General features: G+C 41.1%; 1 protein-coding gene across 7 annotated transcripts; it reads right to left on the minus strand.

Moving 5' to 3' along the window:
• Nucleotides 1–1,434: 1,434 nt before the first annotated feature.
• On the minus strand, nucleotides 1,435–26,511 carry LOC118660430 (pantetheinase-like). 7 transcript variants are annotated; one of them, XM_036317847.1, is made up of 11 exons: nucleotides 25,964–26,511; nucleotides 23,790–23,975; nucleotides 23,444–23,533; nucleotides 21,077–21,304; nucleotides 18,223–18,353; nucleotides 11,650–11,842; nucleotides 10,727–11,018; nucleotides 9,912–10,273; nucleotides 5,154–5,324; nucleotides 3,351–3,525; nucleotides 1,439–2,118 (listed from the first exon to the last, which is right to left on the minus strand). In XM_036317847.1, the coding sequence occupies exons 3-11, from the start codon at nucleotides 23,459–23,461 to the stop codon at nucleotides 2,108–2,110; spliced, it is 1,581 nt and encodes a 526-aa protein (XP_036173740.1). In that variant the 5' UTR covers nucleotides 23,462–23,533; nucleotides 23,790–23,975; nucleotides 25,964–26,511; the 3' UTR covers nucleotides 1,439–2,107. The 7 variants fall into 7 exon arrangements, with proteins under 7 accessions (XP_036173746.1, XP_036173745.1, XP_036173740.1 ...); XM_036317846.1 differs by lacking the exon at nucleotides 25,964–26,511 and having other exon boundaries at nucleotides 23,790–25,681; XM_036317851.1 differs by lacking the exons at nucleotides 23,444–23,533; nucleotides 23,790–23,975.
• Nucleotides 26,512–27,565: the final 1,054 nt, after the last annotated feature.

Below are 27,565 nucleotides of genomic sequence, written 5' to 3' on the forward strand. Positions count from 1 at the left end.
TTCTCCCACTGCAGACACAGCTGATTCTCACAGCCAATTGGCCTGGAGGTCAATCCCTCCCAGTTTTACCTACAACAATCAAGGCTTAACTACAAGACTGTGCACAAAGACCACAAGGGGGTGCACCAAGAGTGTCTTCCTCAGGTAATTGGGAAGGCTGAACCACTGGGCCCTAGAGATCACTTAGCACAGAAAACCACTTATCAACACAGGGAAGCATAAAAAATGCGGAGACAAAGAAACAGGATACAAATGACAGAAATGGAGGAAAGAAAACTGCTGGATATAGAGTTCAAAACCACACTTTTAAGGTGTTTCAAGAACTTACTAGAAGCCACTGATAAATTTAGTAAGACCCTCGAAAAAACTGGTGAGACCGCAGATAAATGTAGTAAGGTCCTCAAGAAATCTAGTCAGACCCTCAAGGTTATGATAAAGGACCAACTGGAAATTAAGCATACAATGACTGAAATAACGAATATTATACAGACTCCCAACAGCAGACTAGAGGATCACAAGAATCAAGTCAATGATTTGAAATACAAAGAAGCAAAAAACACCCAACCGGAAAAGCAAAATGAAAAAGGAATCCAAAAATACGAAGATAGCGTAAGGAGCCTCTGGGACAGCTTCAAGCGTACCAACATCCGAATAACAGGGGTGCCAGAAGAAGAGAGAGAGAGCAAGATATTGAAAACCTATTTAAAGAAATAATGACAGAAAACTTCCCCTACCTGGTGAAAGAAATAGACTTACACCAGGAAGCGCAAACAAAAGGAATCCAAAGAGGACCACACCAAGACACATCATAATTAAAATGCCAAGAGCAAAAGACAAAGAGAGACTCTTAAAAGCAGCAAGAGAAAGAAAGTCAGTTACCTACAAGGAGGTACCCATACGACTGTCAGCTGATTTCTCAACAGCTGATTTCTCAACAGAAACTTTGCAGGCCAGAAGGGAATGGCAAGAAATATTCAAAGTGATGAATACCAAGAACCTACAACCAAGATTATTTTATCCAGTAAAGCTATCATTCAGAATTGAAGCTCAGATAAAGAGCTTCACAGATAAGAAAAAGCTGAAGGACTTCATCACCACCAAACCAGTATTATATGAAATGCTGAAAGGTATCCTTTAAGAAGAGGAAGAAGAAGAAAAAGGTAAAGATAGAAATTAGGAACAACAAATACACATCTATCAACAAGTGAATCTGAAAATCAAGTGAATAATCTGATGAACAGAATGAACGGGTGATTATAATAGAATCAGGGGCATAGAAAGGGAGTGGACTGACTATTCTTGGGGGGGAAAGGGGTGTGGGGGATGCAAGAAGAGACTGGACAAAAATCGCGCACTTATGAATGAGGACAGTGGGTGGGGAGTGAGGGCGGAGGGTGGGGTGGGAACTGGGTGGAGGGGAGTTATGGGGAGAAAAGAGAGGAACACATGTAATAATCTGAACAATAAAGATTTAATAATTAAAAAAAGAAAGGTGGAAGTGTCAAAATTGCTCTCTGGATGATTTGATTCATCAAAGTATAAAAAGATTGATTTAACAATTGTATTTGAGCATTGGTCTTTCTTTGAATTGTGTTGTTTGTATAAATGAGCATCACAAATGATTTAAGCAGAAGAAATTAAAATTACAGTTAAAAAGCACATCAAGATTATCATAAAATACAAATATACGCATTAAAAAATCCAGACTGAGAAAGTAATCGAGCTGGGTTTGAGTGTAGTAAGTGCCACTTTTTTAAAAAAAAAATTTTATTGATATCAGAGAGGAAGGGAGAGGGAGAGAAACATCAATGATGAAAGAGAATCATTGATTAGCTGCTTCCTGCATGCCCCCTACTGGGGATCAAGCCTGCAACCCAGGCATGTGCCCTTGACCGGAATGGAACCTGGGACCCTTCAGTCTGCAGGCCGACACTCTATCCACTGAGCCAAACTGACTAGGGCAGTGCCACTTTTAATAGTAAATTCACTGCTGCAATATTTAATAAAATTCATTTGAAGAAGTGAATTTTAAGTAAATTCATTCTAAGAAAAGCTAATAAGTTAGTCACAGAAAAAATATCAGGTTGTATATTCAGATGAGCAGTTCTTAGTTGATCTCTAGGAAAAAATTGAAAATGAAAATAGTATGATTTCTCACAAGAATTTTAGAACTTACCAAATGCAACAAAAGACTTTATGAGATGACATCATGTAGGAAATAAATACCAATTATGCTTATAAAAATTATGTTCACTTGTTTGGGGTATTAGTTTATTTAGCATATTTGTTCATATGTTCATCACGGTAATTTTTGTGAGGGTAGTTCAATACAAAGCAGATAAAAATATTTTATTTCTCCTTGTGTGAAAGAATTGTGAAAAAAACACTCAAGGGCAATTTCCCACTGACTTGTACTACAGGTTTTTAATACTAAAATCCATTGTTATTTAATGCTTTAGAGCAGGAGGCAGCAAACTTTTTCTGTAAAGAACCAGGCAACAAATATTTTTAGCTTTTCTGGCTCTATGGCCTTTGTCACAATTATTCAATTCCACCATTGTAACATGAAAACAACCATCAACAACACCTAAACAAATGAACGAGACGCTCTATAATAATAAAAGCATAATATGCTAATTAGACTGGACAGCTGAATGACCTTCCAGACGACCTACAAATTTCGTGTATGGGGCCTCTAGTATTCAACAAAAGTTTAGCTATGGAGAATAAAATTGGAATTTCACATAATTATCACGTGTCACAAAATAGTCTTCTTCTTTTGATTTTCTTTTTCAACCATTTAGAAACATAAAAACCTTTCATAGCTCACAGGCCACACGAAAACAGGTAGCAGGTCAGATTTGGTAAATGTCTGCACTAGCGCCACCCTATTAATATGCTTGTGGGCTGACAAGATAAGCAGTAAATAGGCAGTAAGTCACCAATGAAAAACAAAAACATGAAGGCCCACTAGATGTAAGCTCAGCTGCCTTTTGGGATGCTTCAGTGCTAGATACCAGGTCAAAGACAATTAGCTGATGTTGAATTCATTAATTTTCTAATTGAAATATGCAGGTTGGCTGAACCATTGAAACAATCTCACCAAAAAAAACCTAAAAGGTCGGTATAACTGTTATCCTCATTTTATAGAATTTACCTTTCTAAAATGCTGTCATTATATATATAATCTATACGGTCTGGAATGGATTTGGGGGTGGTATCTAAATATATATATATTTAGGTATACCAGACCCATCTTTCTTTTCTATCCATCCATCCATCCATGCATCCATCCATCATTTTTTAAATTATTCAAGATAAAATAAAGAAAATGTAAAAATTCTACCTACTTAATGAGTATAGTATAGATGTTATAACTATGAGCATTATTGTTAGTGTGTATGCCATGAAGCCTGATGAAGCATTGGATGTGTGGTCCTTCTCATACACCCTCCCAAACAGAGTTACTGTCAAGACAGGTCCAGGTGGTGGCTTCAGGCTCAGCAAGCGTCCATCACTCAACACCTAATTAAAACACAAAGAAGTTGACTGGGTCTAACTTTAAGTTCTACAACCCACAACACACTTTTAACATCAGTACAACTGGACAAGGGAACAATAAATATAATGGCCAGATTCTGTTCTATCAGAAATATTTGAAATGATACAGAAGAAAAGTTGAAGCCATGGGAACTGGCACTGATTCATTTATTATTGAAATGCCTATAATCAATAACTTATCATTTATTTACCTGAGGAAACATCCCATAAGTTAATAGACATAAAACAGTGGATTTGGGAATCTATAAGAGAAAGCTAGTCCTCTCAGACAAGATAAAGACTCCATGAAGGATTAGAAGGGATTGACTGACTGAGGGATTTCAGCTGAATCTCTATCAAGCCTGTCAATCACTCACCACGGCTCCCTAACCTGCCCATTTCCCCCAACTCCCCACAGTAGCTGTTTCTACCAGGAGAAAGGAGTGAGAACAGAACTTGCAGGAAAAGCCAGTAGAAAAATGGGGCTGGGCAGAGTGCTTGGGCAATATGGATTATTTCTAGCCTCTAAAAACACATTAAAAAAAAAACGACTCTACTTTCTTACCAACATCAGCCACTGCCATTCTCTCTCCTTGGCTTTCCATTCTTTCCTTTTCTCCTATGATCACATGGGACCTTCGCCCACATCATGAGAGGGATTCCTTTTAACTACCCTCAGCCATCACTGCTCAGTGATGCCAAGGGGCTTTTTTCTGGTGGGATTAGTCCTGAAACTCTTCAAATCTTCTTTCTACCTTACACAGCCCAGCCTTGTCCCTGCAGTTCCCACAACAGTATGTTTCTTTAATCTTAAGAACACACTAATTATTATATTAAGGCTTTCCAGATAAAAAATGCAGCCTGGCCGTGGTTGGAGGTTTTAAATGATGTGGTTGAAGGGGATTGCATGAATTAATCATGCCAAATGTTGGGATCATCTGACTTTACCACAACCCCACCCCGTGCGGTCATTTCTCCCACTTGACTAAGCACTGCCAGCAAGGCATTTACCCTTCAGGAATACAGGTGCTAGACAGGAGTTCCAGTTAAATTAATTTCAGATAAGTTAAAAACAGTAAAAATAGTTTTTAACATGAGAATGTCCCAAATATCACAAGGGACATACTTACATTTTAAAAAACAGATTCCTGACCGGTTTGGCTCGGTGGATAGAGTGTCGGCCTGCGGACTGAAGAGTCCCAGGCTCGATTCCAGTCAAGGGCATGTATCTTGGTTGCAGGCACATCCTCAGTGGGATGTGCCTGCAGTGGTTGAGCATCGACCTATGAACCAGCAGGTCATGGATTGATTCCCAGTCAGGGCACATGCCCTGGTTGCGGGCTCGATCCCCAGTGTGAGGTGAGCCTATCAATGAATCTCTCTCATCATTGATGTTTCTATCTCTCTCTCCCTCTCTCTTCCTCTCTGAAATCAATAAAAAATATATATTTTTAAAAACACAGCCTGCTCAGTGTCTTTCCTTAGCCCTAAGGACAATTTTACCCTTTTCAAATAGAGATTTTTATGATTGTAAGCACTTGGATAGGTTTTGTACTCAAAAAGTGCTTCCTCTTACATGAAATGAGTTGTCAATATTAAGCAAAGATTCTTACCTGAAATTCTCCAGGTGCAAGCTGAATTTCACTCAGCAGCACCTCAGGAAAGACATACTGGGTTCCAAATGTGCCACTGAGGGAGAACATTTCAAACCTGGTAGAAGCAGTTTCAACTGCGTGACCACAAGTGTGTAAGCTCGTTGTTTTACACTTCAGCAGAGTGCAAATCTAGAAAGTAAAGGCAAACCATTAATTCCTAGGCAAGCCAATAGAAACACTCTCCTGACCCTGAAAAAAAAATGCCCGGGTTCCTTTGTTTGGAAAAATAATATTATTTCCTCAATTGATTAATCCAGTTCACTGCTGAATAGCTAATACAACTAGCAATGGGGGAAAAAAAAAAGGATGTCTTCTTTTGAAGTTAAACAGAAAGCATTTAAGGCAGTGTGTTAAGATGGGATACAAATAACTTTCTGATAAAGGTAGAATACATGCTTCTTTTTGTTCCCTTGAAATCCTATTAAAACTAACATTAATGTTTTTAAGATATAAGTCTAGAAGGATAGGGGTCCAGGAGGATAGACCATGGCGCAATTTTAGAAGAAGGGATGTTAATGCCAAAGTCGTAACTGAGTTAGCTGATCTAAGAACACCAAGTCCTAAATTGGTAGTGAGGAAAGCCAAGAATCAACCCTGACTACACTGCAGAATACTCGAGAGATTCCACTCCTGCTGCCTCAGTACCTCAGCAGCTATTAAAGATGTGGTGGCTAAAGTAAGGAAAATTGGTGGGAAGTTGTTAAAGGTGCCACAGATACTGAGTCCCCACCACGGATGGGCAACTGCCCCTCCCCTATTCCAGTGAAAGACGGGCATTTATTTTCAGAGGGGGTAACGCAGATGACCTTTATATGGAGGTTTTAAATGACGTGGGTGAAGGGGATTGCATGAATTAATCATGCCAAATGTTGGGATCATCTGACTTTACCACAACCCCACCCCGTGCGGTCATTTCTCCCACTTGACTAAGCACTGCCAGCAAGGCATTTACCCTTCAGGAATACAGGTGCTAGACAGGAGTTCCAGTTAAATTAATTTCAGATAAGTTAAAAACAGTAAAAATAGTTTTTAACATGAGAATGTCCCAAATATCACAAGGGACATACTTACATTTTAAAAATCAGATTCCTAACCGGTTTGGCTCAGTGGATAGAGTGTCGGCCTGCGGACTGAAGAGTCCCAGGCTCGATTCCAGTCAAGGGCATGTACTTTGGTTGCAGGCACATCCCCAGGGGGGGTGTGCAGGAGGCAGCTGATCGGTGTTTCTCTCTCATCGATGTTTCTAACTCTCTATCCCTCTCCCTTCCTCTCTGTAAAAAATCAATAAAATACATTTTTTTTAAAAAAAACAAGATTCCTTGCTTACCTGAACTTTACATTTACTTGGTCATCCTGCGTTAGAAGGGTTTTAAAGCTTGAAAAACCTGACCAACCCAGCAGGAAGTCTCTACAGATACTCACCTGAGGGATTCCCCTAACCAAAGGCTGAGTTAAATCACCCTACTGTGCAGCTTGGAAAGGCAAGGATTACCCACGTGCTCAGAGCTCTCAGTCAGTTTTCAGTAATCCTAACGTGTCACCCTATATCTGAAAAAACTACTAAATTGAGAATTTTAAATTCCAAAACCTGTCAGGCACCAGTGGTTTTGTCAAGGGCACACGGCCCAGCAAAATAACAGCGGGCTCTGTTTACTTGACAGTCCTCACACCGAGAAGGGACTTACCACTTCTCTCTCCAGTGGAGCCAAGACTCTGGGGGAGACAGAAAGGCAGGACAAGATTGAGGGGGGAAAGGAAAAGAGAGAGAAAGAGAGAGAGAGAGAGAGAGCGCCAATAGATGGCTATCTTGTTTTACAACCAACTTAAAAAATCTATCACAAAAAAAGAAAAAATTATGTCTCATAAGCTTTGAATTTTAAAAATATGGCAATGTAATATCATATATGTCCCATATACATAAGTGCAATTAATGTCAAAATGTCACAGAATATATGGTAATATTTATATGTCAATAAATTTTCTACAAAACAACTTGTTTAATTTTTAATTGTTGGGCATTTTCTCGATACCATTTTCCCTCCTTTCTCCAGTACCTTGGAACACTGATGTCCTACATTTTCAAACTTTTTTGTTGCTCTTTCTTTTAGACCTAATAATAATCAAGGTTCTCTCATCTTATGGAAAAACAAAGACCAAAAACAGCGTTTGCGGCCAGTGTCTGTCTAGTTCTTGTCTCATTTCTCTTCCTCCTGTCTCAGACAAGGGTTTTGAAAAGGGCCCCACCAGCGTGGCTCAGTGGTTGAGCGTCATCCTATGAACCAGGAGGTCATGGCACATGCCTGGATTGCAGGCTTGATCCCCAGTAGGGGGCGTGTAGGAGGGAGCCAATCAATGTTTCTATCTCTCTCTCTTTCTCCCTTCCTCTCTGAAATCAATTAAAATATATGTACTTTAAAAAAGAGTTTTGAAGAGGAAACCAGTCACTCATTCTTGCAAAATTTTTACTTCCCTTCAACTATTCAACCTACTGTAATCTGTCTTTCACTGTGTCATTATAAGCCCAGGAAATTCTACCAAAATTGCACTTATTTATGTCAGTAATGTTAAACATATTGCATTAACACACTTAACAATTTTCTCCTCCTAGGTCTCTACTTCCTTCCTGTCCATGATTGTTCTCTTTCTAAGTTTTCCTTTATGTTTAAATCCTATTTGCAGGTCCTAATTCTCTATCCATTTTCTGCTCAAACACTGGAGCTCTGAAGGTTCCACCCCTAGACCACGGTTCTTTACAGGCTATGTAAGTCACCTTTTCACACCATTCAGCCTTGTGGGTTTAACCAAGACCTTTATCCTGCTGATTCTCAAAACAATAGTTCTAAATACAGTGTCTGCCATAAGCATCAGACCCATATATTCAACAACCTCATGGATGGCCCCAGCTGAATGTACCTTAAGTACTCCAAAACCAACAAGGCCCAAGCAAAACTGAGCAGTGCCCACTGCTACCCAATTTGCTCCTCCTCATGCATTCTGTTCTGTCAGAGCATCACATTCAACCAGCCACTCTTGCCAGAACCTGGCACATTCTAGACCAGTGGTTCTCAACCTTCCTAATGTTTTCTGATGGTCTTAGACGACCCCTGTGAAAGGGTCGTTCGGCCCCCAAAGGGGTCGTGACCCACAGGTAGAGAACCACTGCTCTAGGTTCTTCTTCCATCGGTCCTGACTTGTTAGGTTATGCCTTAGTAACACCAAACTGCTTGCTCTTCCTTGCATACCTTGTTCTCTCACAAATTTACACCCTTGATCATGCTCTCCACTCCACCTAGAGTTCCCTCCCACACTTTTTTACCTAGAAATGAACAGATAACTTCAGTACAGATTGGCATCTGATAGAACAGAGAATGCACATTTTGCTGTAGAAATACTAAGGAGCTGTACTTAGCCTGAATTGGGGATCCAGGGAAGATTCCTCATGAGGAGGGTCTAGACCAGCGGTTCTCAACTTGTGGGTCGTGACCCCTTTGGGCGTCGAACGACCCTTTCACAGGGGTCGCCTAAGACCATCGGAAAACACATATAGAATTACATATTGTTTTTGTGATGAATCACTATGCTTTAATTATGTTCAATTTGTAACAATGAAAATACATCCTGCATATCAGATATTTACATTACGATTCATAACAGTAGCAAAATTACAGTTATGAAGTAGCAATGAAAATAATTTTATGGTTGGGGGTCACCATAACATGAGGGACTGTATTAAAGGGTCACGGCATTAGAAAGGTTGAGAACCACTGGTCTAGACTTATTCATCCTATATAATAAAAGGCTAATATGCAAATTGTCCCCTCGGGAGTTCAACTGCTCACTATAATGTGCGCTGACCACCAGGGGGCATCATGGAATGAAAGAAGGCCCAGGCCAGCAATTGGCCCTGATTGCCGGCCAGGCCTAGGGACCCTACCTGTGCACGAATTTCATGCACCAGGCCTCTAGTTTTCATATAATAAACACAGAATATATACCTGGTATGTAGTAGGCACTTGATAATTTTTTGTCAAAATGAACAAACATTGTAGAGTGCCTATCACATAGCAAACAAAATGTTACACCATGGGGGCAGTTCCATCACTCAAAGGGCTTTCAGTCTCAGGATATTGCAATAATCTGGGCAAAAAAGGATTGGAGACCAGATCACGAATGATAAGACCAGAATGGGAAGAACAAAAAGTCTGATTTTTTTATGAGTCCCATCACGTAAGACTATTATAGTTCCTCCTTCATAGCTGAATCTTTTCAGCAATAAACTATTTCACTGTACATCTCAGAGATCAACTTCATATGTCTCCAGGACATACTTACTGTTAAGCTGTATTCAACAAAATAGGCATTAGTGAACATATTGGGAAAATGGCTAACTTTGTTCAGGTAAGAAATATCAGACATTACTTACCCATTAAAATTGTCTCCAATGTGACTATTATATCATTTCAAACATTGGTACTGCAAAATAAATGTTCTGCCTTTTTCCAACCAGTTTAATATTAGACTGACATTGACAATTGCAAGTTGGCAATGCTTAACTAAATTTGAATTTCAGACAAACAACAAAATTTTTGGTACACATATCCTCCAAAGTTGGACACACTTATACCAAAACCAATTCATTGTTTACCTGAAATTCAAATTGAACTGGGTATCTTATATTTTATCTGGTAACTCCACTGCCACCCAAATAAACGTTACCTGTAAATGGTAGTTCCCTTCAACAGTATGTAGTCCATCAAATGCCCCTAGGGCATACACTTCATCTGCTCTCTTCTCAGACATCTTGTAGCTTAGATGACAACAGAGATCTTTCTGACAAACTGTATAATTTCCTGTGACTCCTCTGAGCTCCAAGAAGGTGTATTCATCAAAAAAGACAGTGCCCTTAAACTCCTTGTTTCTCATTGAGAATGCTTCTATTCCACTAGCATAAGAAGTCCAATTCACCATGACTGGGTGCTTTGGGTGGGAATCTAATCGTGAGAGAAGGAGTTTTCCCTTCTCTGTCTTCATATCATAATGAAATGCTCTTGGAGAATCAGGTGCATAGATGCCACTTCCTGGAAGCGATAAGTTGGAAATCACATTTGAAACAGAAAAGTGAAAATAATAACAGTTGTTACTATTTTAAACTCACACTAACATTTTACTTCCTCTAAGTTATATACTAGTATTTTTACTAACTTCAGTGAAATATGCCAAGGACAACAGATGATAAAAATCCAATAGAGTCTGACACCAAGAAGCCAAGAAGAGTTGTCACATAAGAAGTGGTGAATTTGGGGGAAAAATGAAAAAGGGTGTTATTCAAGTTGAATAAAACTAAATAAATCTGAAAACAATTTATATGAAGATTAATTCTACAGCATGTCACCAGCTAGATACACAAAAATTAGGAGTTGAAAAACACTGTGTTTAAGGAGTACATATTAGTTAAAAAAGAATTTTTTCTTTTTTTTTTTTTTTATTTTTGGATTCCATTAAGCTTGTGAATCTTAACAATTATACATTACCTGTCATTTTCTTTGAGGGGTGATGTATATTTGATGCAAGGAAATTGACCTTCATGCCCATAGCCCAAGCTGAGTGGAATTCAATAGCTGACAGATGTGGCAAAACATTCATCCACGCTGTGGGAAACAGTATGGTGTCCACATGGAAGTCTTTCACCAGGGCCACAGCAGGGTCGTGGAAGAGTATATCGAAGCATGTGAAAATGCCAAACCTTCCAAAGGTGGTGTCGAAAGTCACAACCTCAGGCTCCTTGGGTACATTGAATTGATCTTCACCCAAGAAAAGGTTTTGCTGCAATGAACAGAAGACAAAGACGGGGTAAATCTCTTTTTAGAAGTTGCTTGGATGTCACTGTGTCTGAAAAAGTACAAGTGCACATTGATTCGGCAGTGTTAATTTCATCTATGACCATCAGCTTCATAGGGAAAGAGTGCAGAACTTGAGACTACTACGGCTAATAGGAGCTTTTGGTTCAATCTCCACATTTTTAGATATGTACAAGGAAATCCTTATCTCTTAAGACCTTGAATCTTACAAGAGGTAGGAGTGAAATAGATAACACATATTTGCCAAGAATGAGGATTTTCTGAGGATAAAGGACTTTCTTTGCTTCCTTCTTGTTAAAACCAAGTCTATCTGGTAAGTGTTTTTTCATTCTAGCCTTGAGCCATTGCCAAAGCATGTCTTTAAAAGGAGAAAGTCCAAAAGATGACATATATTTCAATGCAGGTAGGTCCTACTGATTCTCACACACTCCCAACAACACACTCCTGTTCCTAAATGCACACACACCTAATCTTTACTTTCTCTTCTTTGTCTCTACTCAGCTTCTAAAGTATGCTTCTTATCAATAATAAGGATTTCCCCCTATTGTCCACTTTAATTTGTTATGCATTTACTAACTACTTGCATTAAATTCTACCTTATGGTAGCGTGCCACCAGTTTTCCTTGAGAGTCAAACACCACATCAGTGTTGTATTGGTAACGGCCATCAGAAGGACACTGGGGGTCGCTGGCATTGCACGGCTTCTTGTCCCCAATATTTGCCACAACATAGATAGAGTTTTCCTTGGCCAGGCAGCTGAGTCTTTCTTGCACTGGGGTGTGGCCAAATCTGGTATGTGTTATTGGAAGAGGAAAACAAAAATCAAGCTTAGCTTTTAATAAAACTCAGGATGATAGCGGCCTGAACCTACTATGCAACACACACACACACACACACACACACACACACACACACAATAAATTCTAAATGACATAGGTAGAAGGGAAAGATTAAAACAAAAAGAGACTTCAGAGGAAGTACATGCTTGTGGGGAATTCATCTGTAGAAAATGATTCTAGAGTAACACTCCAGGCCATGTATTTTTTTCTTCATAGCATTTATCATCATTCATAATCATGTATGCATTCACGTGTTAATCATATATTGTATGTTACATCTTATAGCTATTATGGGGCAAATACACACACATCTCCTATTCACTGAACCCATGCCTGACAGAAAACAGGCATTAAAAAAGTATTTTGGATCCCTTGCGGAGAGCAACTAAGATGGCGGCATAGGTAAACACCGGGAAATTGTCGCCTCACACAACAATTGAAAATTACCGCAAAGGACTGAGCAAACATCATCCAGAACAACAGGAAGGCTGGCTGAGTGTAAAGTCTACAACTAGAAGGAAAGAAAAGCACGCTGAGAGCCAGAGGCGCTGCGGAGGTGAAGTGCAGAGGTACAGCGGCTCGCGCGCGCGCGCGAGGAAAGGGGGTGGCACCTGAGGACGCGGCTGACTTTTTGAGTCACAAACTCCCGACTGCTCTGAACTCCGGTTCCGGGAAGTCTCTGGGGACCCAGGACTCATACGGGGAGAGGCTGGTCTGTCCGGCAGCGAGCGAACTTGAGGGCGGCTTTCCCTCAGAGGTGCTTGAAGCCGTTACCTGGACACTGAGACGCGCGACTCAGGGCGGAGAATCGGCCATGGCTGCTTTCTCCGCCCTTTGACTCCCTGAGACCCCGCCCCACCCAGGCTGCGGCAGAGGCTTTTGCATGTGAATGTACCTAACTGCAGCCGAACCAGGCAGACCCTGAACTTCCAAGAGAAGGCCCAAGGCCCCGCAGCGGCTTGCATTGCTTCACAGCTGAGCCTCTTCGTGGCTCCTGCTGTGTGGCCTCAGGCAGAGGCTGAATTAGCACCTCCTTAGATCCAGGAGCCACTGTACCCAGTGGTCAGAGGGGGTCCATCCAGACTGCAACTCCTCAGATCCATAAGGGACACACTCAGGGAGCAGACTCAGTGAGCACCAAAGCCCCACTGAAGCAAGTCTTGCCCCAGAAGGGTGTCTTCAGCACAGAAGTTCTCCCACTTTAGACACAGCTGATTCTCACAGCCAATTGGCCTGGAGGTCAATTCCTCCCAGTGATTCTACAACAACCAAGGCACCAAGAGTGTCCACCCCAGGTAACTGGGGAGGCTGAGCTACTGGGCCCTACAGGACACCTGGCGCACAGGGCCACTCTATCAACACAGGGAAGCTGCCAAAATGCGGAGACAAAGAAACAGGTCACAAATGGCAGAAATGGAGGAAAGCAAACGATTGGATATAGAGTTCAAGGCCACGTTTATAAGGTTTTTCAAGAATTTTATGGAAACCGCCGATAAATTTAATGAATCCCTCAATAAGTATAGTGAGACCATGGAGGACATGAAAAAGGACCAACTAGAAATTAAGCATACACTGACTGAAATAAAGAATAATTTACAGAGATCCAGCAGCAGAAAAGAGGATCCCAAGAATCAAGTCAAAGATTTGAAATACAAAGAAACAAAAAATACCCAACCGAAAAAGAAAAAAGAAAAGAGATTCCAAAAATATGAAGATAGTGTAAGGAACCTCTGGGACAACTTCAAGCATAACAACATCAGAATTATAGGGGTACCAGAAGGAGAGAGAGGGCAAGATATTGAAAACCTTTTTGAAGAAATAATGACAGAAAACTTCCCCTACCTGGTGAAAGAAATGGACTTACAAGTCCAGGAAGCGCAGAGAACCCCAAACAAAAGGAATCCAAGGAGGACCACACCAAGACACATCATAATTAAAATGCCAAGAGCAAAAGATAAAGAGAGAATCTTAAAAGCAGCAAGAGAAAGACAGTCAGTTACCTACAAGGGAGTACCCATACGACTGTCAGCTGATTTCTCAACAGAAACCATGCAGGCCAGAAGAGACTGGCAAGAAATATTCAAAGGGATGAATAGCAAGAACCTGCAACCAAGATTACTTTATCCAGCAAAGCTATCATTCAGAATAGAAGGTCAGATAAAGAGCTTCACGGATAAGAAAAAGCTAAAGGAGTTCATCACCACCAAACCAGCATTATATGAAATGCTGAAAGGTATTCTTTAAGAAGAGGAAGAAGAAAAAGGAACTCTTACCATTTGCCACAGCATAGATGGAACTGGAGAGCGGATAAATACCACATGATCTTACTCATTTGTGGAATATAATGAACAACATAAGCTGATGAACAAGGACTGATCCAGAGACGGAGAGGCATTGATTGGACTGTCGGGACTTGGAGGGAAGGTAGGGGAGGGTGGGGGTAAGGGGGAAAGATCAACCAAAGGGCTTATATGCAAGCATATAGGCCTAATCAATGGACATGGACAACGGGGGGGTGAGGGCATGAGCGGGGGTGGGGGGTTGGGGGGTAGAGGGTAACGTGGGGACAAGGACACATATGTAATATCTTAATCAATAAAAAATATATTTTAAAAAAAAAGTATTTTGAATGAAAGAAGGTCAACTTAGAGCGAGGATTCTAGGAAGATGGCAAAGTTGGAAGCACCAAGAATCTATTCCTCTACTTAGATAACAATTGCAGAATTGGTCTGACATAATACTTGGGAACTCTGCAGTTTATTTGAAGGCTTGAAACTTCCAGGGTAAATTGCAGTTAATTTCAGTCTATTTTAACACTGGTTCAGCAGTGACTACCCATGACCCATCTTTCCCCCAGCCCCCAGGGCAGGCAGCCATGCAGGTGTCCCCGGAGCACCTTGCAGGCAGCTTGTGGGAGCAAGGTGAGCAATAAGGCCCCTTTCCTCCAAATATTGGGAATCTGTGTTCTGAGCATCGATAACTGCTTCTGATCTCAGAGATGCAGACTCGGGGGCAGGCAGCCTTTGCTGCACCCCTCATGCATTGTTGCTAGTGACTTCTAGGGAATTTATACAGTCTTTATTTTTTTTCCCCCTTTTGGGCACCAGACATTTAAGGACTAGGACATAAAAAAGCAATCGCATGTATAGGAGAATTTAAAAAGTCACCGTACATGCCCAGGGAAAGGCACAGGCTAACAAAAGACCTCAGAAGACCTTAAGTTACACCTCAAGCTTATGCCCAGCACAGAAACAGCTTGTAACAATCAAAACAAACAAACAAGAGATGCAAAACCCCGGGGAAGGAAGAAGTTTTGATTTCCAGTTATCACATTGTAAGATTCAAATGTCCACTTATCAAAAAAAATCATAAGGCATACAAATAACCAGAGGGAAGGCAGGGTGGGTGGGTGGCAAGAGATCAACCAAAGAACTTATATGCATATATGCATAACCCATTGACACAGACAATAGTCTGGTAAAGGCCTGGCATCGGGGGAAGGAGTGGGCTAGAAGGGTGAATGGGGGCAAAAAGGGTACATCTGTATAACTTTCAACAATAAAGATAATTTCTTTTTTTTTTTTTAAACTGTCTGTTTAGACCCTTTGCCTATTTGGAGTCATAAGGGATAGAACTCTGCACAAGAGGCTAAGAAACTTGTTCCAAATTTAATAGACAAGGAGGTACCATTCAATGCTTTGAGGACTAGTAACAGGATCTGAATTTTCTTTAATAGGACATCACAGTATCAAATGGACTAGAATGGTTAGAGACTAAGTGTAGGGAAACCATTAGGAAGTTATTTCAATGGTTGAGATTAGAGACAACACGAGTTGGGCTAGAATGGTGCCAGCCAGTATGGAAAGATGGGAATACAAGAACATTTGTTAATGCTTAATTTCTTTACTTTTATCATATTACCAGTTGTCCCAGAAAAGGAATTAAAATGCAATTTTGAAAAGTGAGATCTCAGAATATGTAATATCTATCCATATTTATTTTGTATTGGCACCACACAAAAATAGCTTAAAAATGGTTACTACTAGGTTATTGAAGAGTAGCTAAGACTAGGAGAGCTGTTGAATGAATGAAAACGTGGTGCCATCTGCTGGCAATAGTAACAAAAGCTTTCTTTGAGTATCAAATCTAGACCATTAAATTTATAAATTAGTACAAAACCGTAGCAATCACCTGAAAATATATCCTTGTAAAAGATCACGGATACAAGGACACATTTAAAAACTTATTTTAATGCATTTATATGTGACCATTTGATAGTTTTTCCCATCATTTGCTTCAATTCTATAGGAAATGCACAGGAATAAATATAACACATTGAACCACTTGAAACATATTGATCAAATCTTTCCAGGTCAATATATTTTTAATCTGTTTTTGTCACCCCATTTTTCAGAATAGTACCTGTACATGAAGCATGTCAAACTCAAGAGCTAACATGGGCCAAATAAACAAGGTTTAAGTTTATATGGGCCGCAAAAAAACAAAAGCTTCAATTTTCATAGGAACATAGCTGTATTTCAATAGAGACATGCTGAAAACAAAGGGCTGAAATAAATGAGTAATCATTTACATAAAATAATAGAACATTTTAATAAAAATTATTTTTTCTTGAACATTAACTTACCAAACACTGAATAACTGCACAAATTAATAAGCATAATGCAAATTAATCTATTTTTCTTGTTCTCCACAAGTGAAATATTTCCTTTTGCGGGCACCAAACAAGTTAGTCCAAGACTAATGACATGGCCATCAGCTGCTGAAATATTCGCTGCTAGTATTAGTGGAGAGAAATGGTGTGCCTGCGCATAAGGCATGTAAGGGAAATGGATGCAACACGATTATAGTAATCAGTCATTAGTGAATGTGTAGTTCATTATTAATAATTATGTGTAACAGGATATTATAAAAATTCAGTTACGAAATTTTTATTAAAACGTTTCTTACATACCGTTATATTGGCTGGGCTACAAAAACATTCATTGTGGGCCGCATGCAGCCCGTGGGCCGTGAGTTTGACATGCTTGCTGTAAATAATAGGTTCTCAAAAAATTTGTTCAATAACTGAATGAAGGCAAGGAACGGAGATGTAATTGGTGAAAAATATAAATAGAAAACAAGACTTTTTGAAATGGGGATTTTCTGGAGGCTCTTGGAAATTTGGTTCTAGGGAAGAGCCATTAAAAACCAAGTGAAGCCCTTGTTGGTTTGGCTTAGCCTCGCATCAGCCTGCGGACCGAAGGGTCCCGGGTTCGATTCTGGTCAAGGGCACATATCTCAGTTGCAGGCTCCTCCCCAGCCTGAGTCCTGGTCGGGGCTTGTGCAGAAGACAACCAATCAATATGTTTCTCTCACATCAATGTTTCTGTCTTTCCCTCTCTCTTCCACTCTCTCTAAAAATCAATGGAAAAAATATCCTGGGGTGAGGATTAAGAAAAAGAACCAAATAAAGTTACTTTATAATGGAAGTGATAACAGAGGGGCTTTTAGAAACTGAATTTCTAGCATTAGAAATGGAAAAATATGAAATAGTTATGATACAATGAAATGTGAGTAGATAATTATGATAAATAATATTAAACTTGGTCAAAATCAAGATGGCTCTATAAGCAGTTACAGTAGTTTGTGTAGTTTTGAGAGCAATTCCAAAAGAGAAATTCCTAGAATTTTAGCATTTGGAAATAAGTGAGTTAACTGACATGAATCTCTTAGGTGCATCAGATATTGTTTTGCTTATATTAAAAGTAACAGTGCTACTTTCATCACACTTCATATTTCTTTGGACTAGACTTGATTTAAACCACTTAAACATTCTGCTACATCACCTACTAGATTGACAATTAGCTTAGGCTTTAAGGATTCTGTATGCATTAACCACATCAACTAACTATCTGATGGATGAGAAAGAAAATTTTGAAATTCTCAACTGACACATGACTATTTTGCTATTTATTCACATATTTTTCAAATTATAGACACAACAGGGAAACAATTTTTCTGTTCACTAGTAAGAAGTCAGAAGACTAGAGTTTGGATCTGATTCTCCCACTAACCAGCTGCCTACCCCATGACCAGATCCAGCCCCTCAGTGGATTTGATGGTTTCTATGTTACCTTCCAGCACTGATTTCTGTGATTTTATAATACATAGTTACTTTTCTATTAAATATTTCCAAATGAGATGAAAAATAATAAAGCTGTCTTGAAACTTAGAATTGATAGTGGATCTTATGCAATGATCTTCTGCAAAATTTTCCCAAGTGAAGTAAGCTCATGTTCATGATTGCATTTATTAAGTCTGTCTGTTTACCTGTTGGGATGATTACAAGGGATCCAGTTCACTTGAGGGTCTGGGATATCTTCCAGGTATGGGTAGATAGATTCTCTATTGAAGTTCCAGCCATAAAGGCCATCTTCTGGAGTCACAATAATATGTGCACCCTGTTAAACATGCAGCTTAATTAAAATATTTCTCAAATAAGCAAACAACCAAAAAGGGGCCTGCCTGCAAGAGGACTTGAGGAAGTGAGTGGCTGACAAACCACCTTCAGGTGTATGTTTTTCCCTTTCAATCTTATTCCTTTGTTTTCTATACTCTTATAATTTATTTTCTTTGCCCAACTACTTGCATTTTCCAATTCTGACATCATTCTCTATTTATAACTAGAGGCCCGATGCACAAAATTTGTGCAAGAGTAGGCCTTCCTTCCCCCAGCTGCTGGCACCAGCTTTCCTCTGGCACCTGGGCCCTGGGCCTCCCTCACAGCCCCAACTTCTTCTGGAAGGACATCGGTCTAATTAGCATATTATGCTTTTATTATTATAGATGTTTTCTTTTTTTTTTTCCTAAGCATGAATAGCTTTCCAGGCTACTCACAAGTTGACACCCATTGCAGTTGTTAACTATAAACCTAGCTCTTCCCCAAATCACTCCCTCCCTGAACTTAGACCAACTCTTGTACCTGAGTGTATGGAATTGATTTATAATTCAAATTCTTTTCCTCTGCTCCAGCCTTCCCTGCTGTATACCCTGCAAACATGATTCCTGCTTCTCAGGGGGGGGGCTAGAGGTACAACCTGGGCACCTTCGGGTGGGAGAGTCATCTTGGAAGCTGATTTTTGTATGCATAAGAATGTGTATTGATAGATATGTTATATGTATATATCCTTGACTTTCATGACATTTCACATATCTGTCTATACCTGAGTTATGAATATCTTATTTAAACCACATACTTAACCTTAAACCTTTCATTTAACTCAAGGACTTACTATGCATTAGCATATACTAGTATACTTTTTACAAATTGGTAGTTACAGAATAGTCTCAAAGATGCAAATTATAGCATAGAGAATATAGTCAACGAAATCATAATAACTATGTATGGGAACTTGAAATATTGGGGGGACCACTCTGTAAAGAACATTATTTCCTAACAACTATGCTGTACACCTGAAACTAATACAGAATAAAAAATACAATAATAAAACACATATACTTTTATCTAATTAAAATGAAATATGAAGTATATAATAGATAGAAAGCACATATACTTTTATCTAATTAAAATGAAATATGAAGTATATAATAGATAGCTTTATATGGATTGTATACATATGTAAAACATACATTAGCATGTGTTAGTATTATGAAGTATGAAGTATCTTGTAATTAGAATGAAGTTTGAAGTATATAATACATACAGTTAAGTAGTTTGCAACTTAAGTTTGTTTTGGTGTTATAAACTCACCTAAAACCCTGCACACTCTTAAGAGAACAAAGTGCACCAAGGCGGCTAATACTCTAAAAATAGCACGTGACCCCTGACCCATTTATCCCCCACCCTCCATCTGTAGCAGAAAAGAGCAACAAAGTTGTTGAACTTACAGCAAGTTTCTCAAAGGAGTGCTGCCCCTGAATGATAACCAAGCTGTTCTTTTCTTAAGTTTGTCTCACTATTAGGGAACTAATAATGTCCTTTTTCTAATAATTTGGGGAAAACAAAAGTTCTTGGCTACCCTGACATATATGTCTTCACCTACTTTAATGTTAGGGGCAGTACTATTAACCATGCTCTGTTATCTGTGATTGGTCTGTTCGGACAGAGAAAGCACATTCTAACCAGGCTGAGAGTAGTAAACCCTGGGACATGGGAGTTAATTTAGAAATGGAACCCATTCTCCTTTTACTGAGAACTGCCTATCATCATGGAAAGATTAACAGCCTTATTGTGAAACAATGGGATCCTGGAAGCACCCCACCCCCTAGTCCACATTGCCAGTAATCTGTAATCATTTTACCCATTTTTATTCTATTTGCCTACTTCCCCACGCCTGTAATACCCAATTTTGTTCCTTTTGCATACCCATTCTTATTCCTTTTGCCCACTTCCCCATGTAATCTTTGTCCTTCTACCCCATAGAAGCAGCTGGTTTATGGAAGGGTGCAAAGCAGACTTTTGTGGGTGACCTACTGTTCTCCCATACTGCCAGCTTGTTGTGGAATAAATGCTCATATGACTCAACCTGTTAGGGGCAAGAAAGGAATACTGGGGACTGGCTATGGTTGTGGGACATAGTGATCATGCTCTGTTAGCCATGATTGCCTTGTGTTGGTTAAAGAAAGGACATTCTGACCTGGCTGGGAATTGTAGGCCCTTGGGACCTGGGAGTCAACCTTGGAATGCCGTCTATTCTCAGGGAAAGATTAACAACCTTGTTACCCAAACAATGGAGTCCTCCCCACCCCCACCCCACAACCCCCCAGCTTCCTACATCCCCATGCCTATAGTCCAATTTCCCTGTGTAATCTTTGTCCTACCCTATATAAGCAGCTGGCCTATGGGGGGCAGCAGAGCAGATTTTGGGGAATGACCGGCTGCTCCCCCATCTGCCGGCAGTATTGGAATGAACAGTCCTTTTTTGAATCTCCGAGTGCGTATGGTTTGTCGCTTCCCGCTCACCTGATTTCTGCCATTAACAAAACCTGTGTCTGCTTAATTGGCTCAAGTAGTGACAGGCAGCCCGGACCCATTAGTTGTCCGGTTTCATTAACACATATGCAAATACATACTCGGACACATATTTAATTGACCCTGGTAATTGACTCTGTCTCTTGGGACCCCACTCTCTACATAGAAGCCAGCACACTCAAGAGGAGGTACCTGTTTTGCTGCTGATGTGATCGCTCCCTCCAAAAGGTCCAGATTTCTGTTCATTAACCCCAATGCCAATTCACGGGACACTGGTGCCAGGGTGGCATTCGGCAAAATCACTGCATGCTCATAAACAGCTGCAATAAAGGTGTCCAGGGAGCTGGCTTTTAAGGCACAGAAAATTGAAATTGCCACACAAGTCAGCAGCTGAGAAGTAATCATGCTGAAGTCCAAGGACTGTTGAAAAACAGAGCAAGCCCTTGTTTATACAGAGAAATTACAAGGAAGCACATGGTTCTCAGAACTTAGTGCTTTAAAGACAAATCACAACATCTAGCTGTTACGGCCAAAGGTGATCCTGGGGCGGCGGGGGGGGGGGGGGGGGGGGGCGGGCGGGTTGTGAAAGGATTGAGAAAAGACAGACAAGAGAATGAAAGCTGGGTCTTGGTGGGACGCTGCTCCCTGATGAGGAGACAGCGCCAGCGCCCACAAGCTGTGTCTTTATTTTATAGCAGATGCCACGAGGCAGAGTAGGGGCGTGATCAAGTTGTTTACAGCATTCTCGTGAATTTCACCCTCACTCAACTACATGCACCTGAACTCTATCACAAGGCACATGGGCCACGTGTTCAGACCATAGGTTCAAGCTCACAGCTGTAGCTGTTAGCTATAATTGTGCTGGGAGGACCCTGCCCTCCAGCTGGGACTTGCACATGGCAATGAGAGGACCCTGTTTTTTCATTAGTCCAAGACTTGAACCTGGCCAAAACACTGTAGCCGTGCCCCATATCTAGAGTTAAAAAAACATGATGGCTTCACATCATAGACATAATGTAAACACACTCTATAAAACACTCCTTATTGCACTCCTGAGGGCTGTGAGGACAGGATTACTTGGGCTTCTCGCTGTGTAGGCAGCTGTCTTCTCCCCGTGTGTGTGCACCAGAGTCCAAATTTTCTGTTTGTAAAAACTGTGGTCACCGGTTTTAGTGCCCAGCCCACTATAGAATGACTTCATCTTAACTAATTTCATCTAAAACTATCCTATGTCCAAATAAGGTCACATTCTAAAGTACAGGTGGTTAGGACTTCCACATAGGAATTCTTTTTATTTATTTTTTTATATTTTATTGATTTTTTACAGAGAGGAAGGGAGAGGGACAGAGAGCCAGAAACATCGATGAGAGAGAAACATCGATCAGCTGCCTCCTGCACACTCCCCACTGGGGATGTGCCCACAACCCAGGCACATGCCCTTGACCGGAATCGAACCCGGGACCCCTCAGTCCGCAGGCCAACGCTCCATCCACTGAGCCAAACCGGTTTCGGCATGGAATTCTTAGAATTCATGTTTTAGAACTTTATAGGTGTAAATAATTTGAAGACTAAATTACTTTGCAATTTTGATAGCAGTATCACTAGCAGAATATGAATACCTAAATGCTACACTTTGTTCACTTTAGTTTCCTCAAAATGGGGAAGCCAGGACAAAGAGGGATACAAAAGGGTCATTGCTATATAAAAGTGGCTTTGGACAGCAAACATGTCTGATCTCCTATTTCCTGTGGGTCCAGAATCTGGGGTGATGTAGCTGGGTGCCTCTTTCGCGAGACTGCAGTCAGGCTGGTGGCCTGGGCTGCAGTTATCTCAAAGCTCAGCTGGGAAGGATTAATTTCCTAGCTCCAGGCTCATATATGTGGCTGATGGCAAGCCTCAGGTCCCCATTGACTGTTGCCCAGAGATATGAGTTCCTTGCTTCAGGTCTTGCTCACACTCTTGTTTCTGGCTGCCCTAAGAGCCAGAGAGCAAGAGAACCCTCCCAGGATAGAAGCCGCAGTCTCTTAGTTAATCTAACGCGGAGTGTCACCTCATCACTTCAGTTGTATTCTGAAAAAGCAAGTCAGTAGGTGGTCCAGCCCACACTTGACACAAGGTCATGCATGAATGAGGCAGAGATCATTGGGGACCATCTTAGAGGCGGCTGACCATAGGGTTAATAGGGAAGGAGAAACAATGACAGGGAGAATAAGAGTAAGAACTAAAGAGAGAAATAGAAGTAGTTGGAAGAGAGCATAATAGAAAATGGGGGGGGGGGGAGCTTAAAGATTTTGATATAGAATAAGTAGGCAAATTTTGTTTCAGTGCAAATTAAGTATAATATTTTTATATTTACAGAACTATTTATGCTTACCCCTTTTATTTTTATATTTTATTTTGGATGGTGTTATTATAGTTCAATTTGCAAATGGATATGTCTGAGTTTTTTGCTTCAGTGCTATAATAAATTTATTCTGTGGTTACCAAGGTAACCAAGAGGCTGTGACTGCTCCGCCCCCCTCAGTCTATGGCAAACCCTAGCTGACTCTACTTGCTGACCTCCTTTTGGTTTTCCATTCCCAGGTGGTTGGGGATCCATATACTTCACAGTGAGATGAATGTGTACATAAGAATTTATAGAAGGAAGTTCTGAAATAAAAGTTAAAACTGCCATGAGCTACAAAAGGTTTAAAAATTATTTGTTTAATGTTAGTAAGTTAAAAATTATAGTAAGAAGCTCCCATTGGTATCCAGTCTGACATACAAAGAGCTTGAAAGTTGCCTCTCCCATCTTCACAACAAGAAAAAAGCTGAACCGAAAAAAATCAATCATTTTTCTTAGATCCAGCAGAGAACTGAGGTCACAAGACAAACCATGGCCCCAAAATTAGAGAGACAGGCTTACCTGGAGCAAAAGTCCACTTTTGGAGCCAGTACTGATGTTGACATAAACATGTCCAAACCTGTAGGGAATTTTTTCTGCGTTTATTTGAGCCAAAACTGAGGACAATTGCCAGGAAGCAAGATCTCAAATGCTTCGATGAATGACAGCTTTGTGGTTTTCCTTTCACGCATTTGGAATTAGGAGGAACTAAAAGGAAGATTACATGAAGGCAGGAGAAAGCAAGGCAGGGATTGGATTACAGGATAGTTCATGAGATCATGTGCTCTCTGGAGGGCGGTTTTACTTATGGCCTTCTGGGCATGTACTAGCTGAGTCTGAAAGGAGGCATTTCAAAGGTATGCTAACCTAGATTCACAGAAACAGTGGGCAGGTCTTGCTTAAGGTAGGGTGTGACTACTCACCGGGACCTGCCCAGTTAGGAATTTAAGATCATCCCGGGAGGTTACTTTCCATAGAACCCCTTTTCATCCACAGTGGTATGACCACTTCAACTGTCCTTGATGAATTGCTAGAGGCTCAGTGTGGATAAACTTCAGAATTAAAAAACGAGGGGAATTTAGTGTTAGGAAAACGCTCACACTTTTGTGAGTTTTACCTCCAGAACCCCAACAGATTCTCTGGGCAAACAATTGAGAAAAACAAAACAAAACACCTCTGGCCTCATACTTCCTAAAAGAACAGAAATTAACCCACTTTGAAATAAGACCTTGAGGAGGAAACTGGTCTTTGCAAGGCCTGTCAGGCCATAAAAACTGTGAACAATGCACTGCCCTGGGGTGGGGGGGGGAGGTCATTATCGCTGGCCCCAGAACAGATCATCATGGGGCGGGGGGCCTTCCTGTAAGCCCATGAAAGGGGGAGGAACCATATGAAAGGGGGCAGAACCATATCTGCAGGACAAAGACCCCAGAAGGTTATAAAAAGCGAAGCCTCTGCTTGTTACTTCACTCTGATTTGGAAAGTATTCCCGGAGTCCACTAGTGTTAATAAATGGGGTCCCTCCCTTTCTCTAGGACTCATGCTTGGTATTTCTTTTGTCTTCTGCAACACCCTGAGCATTTGTTCTCCTTATCAAAAGCCTGCCCTCTAGGGAAACTATTTACGGGGTTTAGGGGGGGGGGGGAGGGAATAGCTTAAAATTTGAAACCTCCTGGCCTTCCTGTCTCAAGAGGAAAGTAGGACTTGTGAAGGTCACAGCCCAGGGGCACTGGCTCACTACAGAACAGCCTTAACCCTTTGAATGCCAATCAATATCCTAGGAACTATGCTAAAATTGCTAAAATTGCCAAGGCATTTTTGCTGATTTTACAGCAGTTTAGGAAACAAATTATGAATCACAAATAAATGAAGTTACATTTTCAAAAACTTAAGGAAACCTTTACTGCATTGACATATTTAGCAATATCATCATCACTAATAAAAGCAGACTTAGAACTGGAGGCCATTTCGAAGCTTTGATAGCGCTCCCGGCACTTTTGGTGTTAATCGTTGGTCTACGTCCCCCCCTCCCACTTCCCCTCATCAGGAGGGGGATTCTGTGAGAAAATGGCTCTAAACTGAGATGCTTTGACTCACTGAGTCAGAGAAAGGGGGGCCTTGGGGACAGAATCAGGGAGTTTGCTTGGGATGAAATGCCACTGTTGGTTGCTGCCCTGGTTGCAAGCCTCGTGGGGTCCCTTAGGAGATGCATGAAGGTGAGGGGGAGGGGTAAGATGCAGGTGTACTCATGGGAGGGATAGCAAACGTTGGGACCTTCATTGTGGGGGGGGTTTATAGCCTGGACGTTTAACCCAGCTGGCCTGGCTGAGTGGTGGAGCGTCGACCTATGCACTGAACCAGGAGGTCACGGTTCAATTCCCAGTCAGGGCACATGGCCCAGTTGCAGGTTCAATCCCCAGTGTGGGGTGTGCAGGAGGCAACCGATCAATGACTTGCTCTCATCATTGACATTTCTATATCTCTTCCTCTCTGAAATCAATAAAAATATATTTTTAAAAATGATAAAAAGGCTAGATGTTTAGGGGAGGATCTCAATAGAATATTCATCAGCTTTGTGCTGATGTACCAAAGTTAGATTTATTCTCTTAACTTCATCCGTCCTTGGGTGTGGTTGGTAAATGGCACTAACTGGATTTCTGCTTTCTCCCTTGAGTAGGGTGATTTAAGTTACTTACCTTCTGGTTGGGAAGTGGGGGGGAGTGCAAACCATTTACTCTTCAGTGTCCTTGGTTTAGGGGAGATAGGATTTCCTGGATGGGTGCAAACTGCTTGGCACCTAGATTTTCTACATGGCTGCAAACTGCTGTTTAACTGTTTCAGTTTCCCTATTCCATTTGCCCTGGTTTACTAGCCTATCTCGAAAGCAGCTGCCACTGGGAGACACGGACTCAGGTAGCAACCTAAATTGCATTCCCCAAGATGTAGGGGAGGACTCCTTTTCTACATTCCAGCCCATGTTGCCAATTACATCTGTTTTATGTAAATGAGATATTCAAATCGTGCAGCTTTTATTGAACAGGGCAGGTCTCAATCTGTTGATAAAAAGTTAAAACCAGGGTTTCCCTGCAGTGGTTGACTCAGACCTGTAAACAGTGGGCATAGTATGGGAAGCTGAGAGTTCAGTCTGAGGTTCTTCTGTGTATACAGAGTATGTGAGGTGCTCCTGTCAGCAAATCACTGGCTCTTTTTTTTTTTTAATTAAATCTTTATTGTTGAAAGTATTGCATATGTCCCTCCCCCCACTGACCTCTTCTAGCCCACCCCACCCCAGGTCTTCACCACCTTATTGCCTGTGTCCATAGGTTATCATATATGCATACAAATTCTTTGGTTGATCACTTTCCACCCACCCTCCCCTGTCTTCCCTCTGGCTCTTACTATTTATAAAATTTGGACCCTCGGCCTGGTCAGTGTTGCTCAATGATTGAGCTTCGACCCAGGAACCAGGAGGTCATGGTTGGATTCCTTGTCAGGGCACATGCCTGGGTTTCTGGCTCAATTCCTAATAGGGGGCATGCAGGAGGCAGCCAATCAATTATTCTCTCTCATCATTGATGTCTCTTTCACTCTGTCCCTCTCCCTTCCTCTCTCTCTAAAAATCAATAAAGACATATTTTTTGTAAAAAAAATTGGGGCCCTCAGTTGACCAAAGGAAGTCCAATCTCAGCAAATAAATTCCTTTCCAGGGTTCACATCAAACGAATGTTAATTCTCTGGGTCCACAGTGTTAATATTTAATGGCTAGAACAGCATCAATTTTTTATTGACATTCATCTACTTGATAAAGCTGTTTACATTCTAACTGTAGGGGTTCAGAATGAGTCACTCCAAGATGTGTCACTCTGGCACACAGATTATTTCAAGCTGAAAACTATTAAAACTCGGACAGCTCAGGAAAAACTTTTGATCTTCCTGCTGTAGGCAGTTAGACAGTTGGGAGCAGAGCAAGGATGCTGGGCCAGGTACAGAAGGTCATGGGGTGGAAAGCCCCATGTGCCTAGCAACGGACAATCAATTGTAGGGTGGGACCTTGCCTCCAGGGTGACTTTTCCTCCCCTATCACTGGTCATGTGGTTTGGACCCCCTGACCTTTCCTCCCTATGTCTCTGTATTTCTGCTCCAGGCCAAGATAAGCAACAAAACCAGCCATGGCTGACATTAAGACCAGCTGCATTGAATAATGACCCACTGCCCTGGTGCAGGCCAATCAGTCAGTGTGATAAGCAGAACGGTGAGCCAAGGTGTTTTCCCGGGGTTGTGTCTTGTGACGCTGAAGA

The sequence above is a fragment of the Myotis myotis genome, unplaced genomic scaffold (genome assembly GCF_014108235.1).
Source record: "Myotis myotis isolate mMyoMyo1 unplaced genomic scaffold, mMyoMyo1.p scaffold_m19_p_7, whole genome shotgun sequence".
Taxonomy (NCBI): Eukaryota; Metazoa; Chordata; class Mammalia; order Chiroptera; family Vespertilionidae; genus Myotis; species Myotis myotis.